The sequence below is a fragment of the Morone saxatilis genome, unplaced genomic scaffold (genome assembly GCF_004916995.1).
Source record: "Morone saxatilis isolate NCDOM2014 unplaced genomic scaffold, NCSU_SB_2.0 Contig2, whole genome shotgun sequence".
NCBI lineage: Eukaryota > Metazoa > Chordata > Actinopteri > Moronidae > Morone > Morone saxatilis.
Genome location: NW_023339762.1, coordinates 11,057,340 through 11,062,123, shown reverse-complemented (window position 1 = coordinate 11,062,123; position 4,784 = coordinate 11,057,340). Strand labels below are relative to the sequence as shown.

General features: G+C 38.2%; 1 protein-coding gene across 1 annotated transcript in view; it reads right to left on the bottom strand.

Moving 5' to 3' along the window:
• Positions 1 to 1,080: 1,080 nt before the first annotated feature.
• The window catches only part of parvg (parvin, gamma), a 12,974-nt gene continuing 9,270 nt past the window's right edge, over positions 1,081 to 4,784 (bottom strand). The window contains exon 13 of the mRNA XM_035664487.1: positions 1,081 to 3,623. Coding sequence (XP_035520380.1) covers positions 3,547 to 3,623 — 77 coding nt within the window. The 3' untranslated portion in view covers positions 1,081 to 3,546. The remainder of the gene's footprint in view (positions 3,624 to 4,784) is intronic.

The window sequence follows — 4,784 nt, the reverse complement described above, 5'->3', positions numbered from 1 at the left end:
TACAAAATATTCTATACAAAGAAATTTGACTGCATTAAACACATCTCCGACCAACTGTTCGGCTTAATTCAGCCGTACAGTTAAAGATCCAGTGTGCAACATTTAGGAGGATCTATTGGCATATCGTATATGTACGTGTTTAGTACAGCAGCTAAATACTCACTGATGCTGCTGTTAGCTCTGCTCCCCTTTTCATACACAGAGAGATGCATCTGCTCAGTGTGACAAGGGAGGCAGATATTACTCATGTTTCCTGTCAACATTTCAGATGGACTCTAGTTGGTTTCTATGCAGAGAGACAGCATTTGTTTTCTCTGAAACAAGTGGTCAGTTTATGAGAAATCCTTTGGTGTGGCAATAAAAAAAAAATAAAACCCCAAGCAATAAAATATAGTCACAGTAGTTTCAAAATTGTATTAATGATTTCTAAACTATTCTCAGACCTTGCTTAATAGGAAATATAAGTTATGTATTCCTATGCAGTAACTGTTTTATAATGTTGAGGAGTCAGTGGTGATGTGGGCTCCTAATAGAAGAAGAAGAGGGTGTTGTCGCTGGAGCAGAACAGGTTTAATCCCTCAAATGTTTATCCTGAAATTTATCCTGTTTGTTCTGATGGATTAGAACCTGATGACAGACTAAGCTCTGACCTTTTTGCTGATATGCACACAGTAGCTAAAATTCATTAATCTCTCTTGACTTTCACTCATGTTGTTGTGTGTCCCAAAGACACTCAAATATTTGCACATGCTGTCCTGTGATTTATCCAGCTTGTATCATTGTCCTGAACATGTTTACATCCATATCTATTGATTCATGGTAGCAAGCTTAAAAGCACAAATATTCACAGTATCAACACATAGAAGTTAGAATGGTGTTTAAAAAATCATCTATCGTATCAGGAAAGCAGATAAATGGGAAACAAGACCTGCTCCCTGTGATAAAAGAGATCAAGAATAGGTCAGGTTTTTGTATAGCTTCATGAATACAGTTAAATCCATGTCATTTACAGATTCTATTAGAAGGGTTGGATGTCGCTGCACAAACACTTTCTTTCAGGAAGGACATTTGCACTGAGGTTTTAACAATTTATTTCACCAAAAATACAATTTATGCCCTGAAAGCATATCCAAGCAACCTTGACAAAGACTGTACCCGAGGTCAAAACCCTCCAGTAAACATTCAGTAAATATAAACAATTTCATCATAACATTTTTCCATTCACATACAACTTGATGTCAAGCTCAACATTGGTTTATTCAGAAAGACAGTGCTAAATGTTTGTATGGACCACCTAATGTTAGAGCAAACATATATGACTTATGTGTAACATGTAACCATGAAATAACCTTACAGTTTGTATTTGAGAAGCATTAAAATGCTTATTGCAGCTGTGTTCATTCATGGTTTGACCAGGTACTACAATGGATACTGCCCTTCATAAAGCAATGTGCAATTTGATTTTCAACAAACAAATTTAGTTTACAATCACTTGGCATGAGGAGTTCATGGTCTGTAAATTGGAAAACAAAATAAAAGCCATTTTTATTTCATAATACTTTAACCGTCCACTGAAATGGCCAATTTAAATGATGAACAAAAGCAACACACACCTCATTGTCTCTTTCTATCTCTGTCTCTGCTTGTCCCTCGCTCTATACAGTAGCTACATTTCCATCTGGCTGCCTAGCAAGTTTTTTTTTAAATGTCAGGGGAAATAAAATGTGAATTTAGAGTATTTTCCATCACCTTGGTGGAAACGAATAAATTGGCTTCCTGAATGTCAACAAACACATCTGCAAGATAACTGTTAGAATAAAAAAGCATAACAGTGATTGGTGTACCGCTTCGTGTTCCCTACATTATATACTTTAACCTCGAGACAAAAACAAAGACATTCACTCTGTAATTTGCTAATGCACAAACTACATCCACAAAACTAATCCAGAGAGGCAGCACTGGTAAAGAGATATTATTATTTAACAAGAAGGAACTTGCTGATGAAAAAAAGTCACTAATGGTTTGCATAAAGTTATTTTTCAGCAGAGAAATTACCCCTCTTTGCAACACAGAGGATAATTAAGTGGACTTTTTTTTCCGAGTTCTAGTCAACTTTTATTTCTACTCATAATTAGCAAAATATGCTTTGATGGAATCACATCTATTGTCTGTCTCTCATTCTCTGTGCCTCCCTCTATCGCTGCCTGCTGCAACCTCTCTACATGTGTGGGACCTTCGGTTCAGAACAATTCAATAGCAAAAAAAATAGTCCCACAATTTTTCTGAGAAATGACAATTGCATTCACAGAGAGGAGGTCACAGGCTGTCAGTCGGAACACACACAAGAAGCAGAGAGAGAAATTCACATTGTTTATTGTCTGAGTGGCAGTCAAGGACAATGGTTTTTCTATAGCAAAAATGTAAAGTACTATGTTCGAGCAGTGTCAGAATGAAGAGCAAATATGTAGAGGGGAAGAGAGGAAGCGATTACTAGGAAATAACACTTGGCTGCACGAACATCTACACCACGTGCATTTTGACTGAATGCAAACCAAATTTAAAATATCTGAAAGGAAAACAAAAGGTGGTTTTAAGGGGCCAGTATACTCTATCAGAAGTGCTTGTTGGAACGTTCGAATAGCTTCATTCACATTCACACCCACTTCACACAGTGATTGGTCAGCTGAGCGGAGGTGAGAAAGGAGCCAGGGTTTGAACTCTTTTTCCATTCTCACTTTTCATGTGAAAAACCGAGTGCAACACTATGAATGTCTCCCAGGAGAGACTGTGAAAATGTGCGCCATTATCCCCACTTTTAAAGGACATTGAGTCTGCCCCCTCTCGATGACTCTGACTGGCTTTTGACCCTGGAGCATGACTGTTCAAAACAGGTATTTTTTTAACAACATGCCATGCGACCTACCTCTGATAGAGTATACTCCAGCCCTTATTGTCCTTACACTGTCAACAACAGACCATTAAGGCATACATAGGGGACTTACTAATTGGCCCAATACCAATACCCATGGTGGCGAATGAAATATGCAATGCGTTCTTTACACGCATATCTAGTTATCCTTTGTTGTTTGCTTCTCTTGTCTTGCTGTTTGTAGACCACAGAATGTGGTTTTTTAGTGAGTTGTGTTGGTGCTTGTGCATTATTTAGATTTTATCCTATTGTTTTGTGTCATTTAATAGTCTATATTTTGCCATTTGAAGTAAGCCCCTTTCCACCTCCCCACACTCCAAACACAGTGACCCCACAAACTCCAAAATTTTGCTGTCATAAATGCTTAATCTTAGAAAGTGCTATCCTTGATCATCCGTGACCTGTTAAGACTATTTAAGTTTCTTGCACTTATTTTAAATTAGCATGAGACCATCAGAAAAATGCCTATAAACAGTCAAACGTCCCCCTTGAAATAATTACATGTACGTTTGCATTTGAAACAGTTTAGAGACCAAAGAAACCACAAGCTGACCAAACACTCCACCTCTCTTAAGCTCTCTGTATTTCTGGTTGATGACTTCCTCTTCACTTGCCTCTCATTTTTTACCTTTGTGCTTCTTGAACAGGGCGTACAGGACCTTCAAGGTGGCAGCGATGTCCTGAGAGACAATATCTATCACATGATCCACAGGAAACATTTAGTGAGTATTTATAATGCACCATCAGCATCTACCAAGGCAATGATGCAGTGAAAATATAAGGATGCTTTTACCAACATTACATCATAACTATTCTCACAATCCATCCTAACAGGTCATAGATCAGGAGGATAAAAAAAACAACATTAGATGGAGATGTAATCAATACGTCCTTGGTTAGATGAGATCCCAGCAAAATTGCTCTTTGTTGTGAGATGCACTATCTGAATGAATGTGACATAAAGATCGACTCCACCACTGGCTAACCTAATTAATGCACGCAGCGCGCTCCAGTTTTAGACCTTGAGTGCTGGGATTCCTCATTCCATCACAGCAATTATGCCGGTAATTAAAAAGACACTAAAAGTGAATTAAATTAGCCACTTGCTCCTGGCTTAGATTAATTGTGCTGGTCCTTACATTAACAGTTAGTGTGTTGAGGATTTACTTCACAATTACTAGCTATATGACTGCCAGGCAATATTGTGGGGAAGTTTTAGTAATTGTGAAAGGGAGATTGAAGCTCAGGAAGAATACAGAGCATTTTGTCAATAATGCATCTGCGGGGAAGTGAAGTAGATCCATTTGCAACTGATTGATTCACACACTGAGACAAGCCGGTAACTCACTGACTCAGTCACTCTATTTCACTCTTCTCTTTATTGATTGAATCACTCTACATGGCCAAAAGTAGACACCCAAACATTTACACCCATATGTGATTGCTGAAGATTTCATTCTGAATCCACAGGCCTTAATATGCTGCTATAACAGCTTTCTAAGCCTTTGATTTTTGGAACCTGGCTGCAGGGATTTGCTCCCATTCAGTTGGGCACTGATGCTTGGAGATAAAGCCTGACACACAGCTGGCGTTGCAGTTCATCCCAAAGGTGTTAGATTAGGTTGCACGCAGGACTCTGTGCAGACTGGTCAAGTTCCTTTTCAATAAACTGGAGAAAACATTTTTTATGGACCTCACTTGTTTTTTCAAAACACTGCATGGACTTGCACAAGTTTACATCTCTGATTTCAGTCTGTATTATACACCCAGACCTCTCAGATCCTTTGACCAGTTACTCCTAGTTTATTTTAATTATTCAATTGTATTTTGAATTTAAATTGCTTTTCTCTGTAAA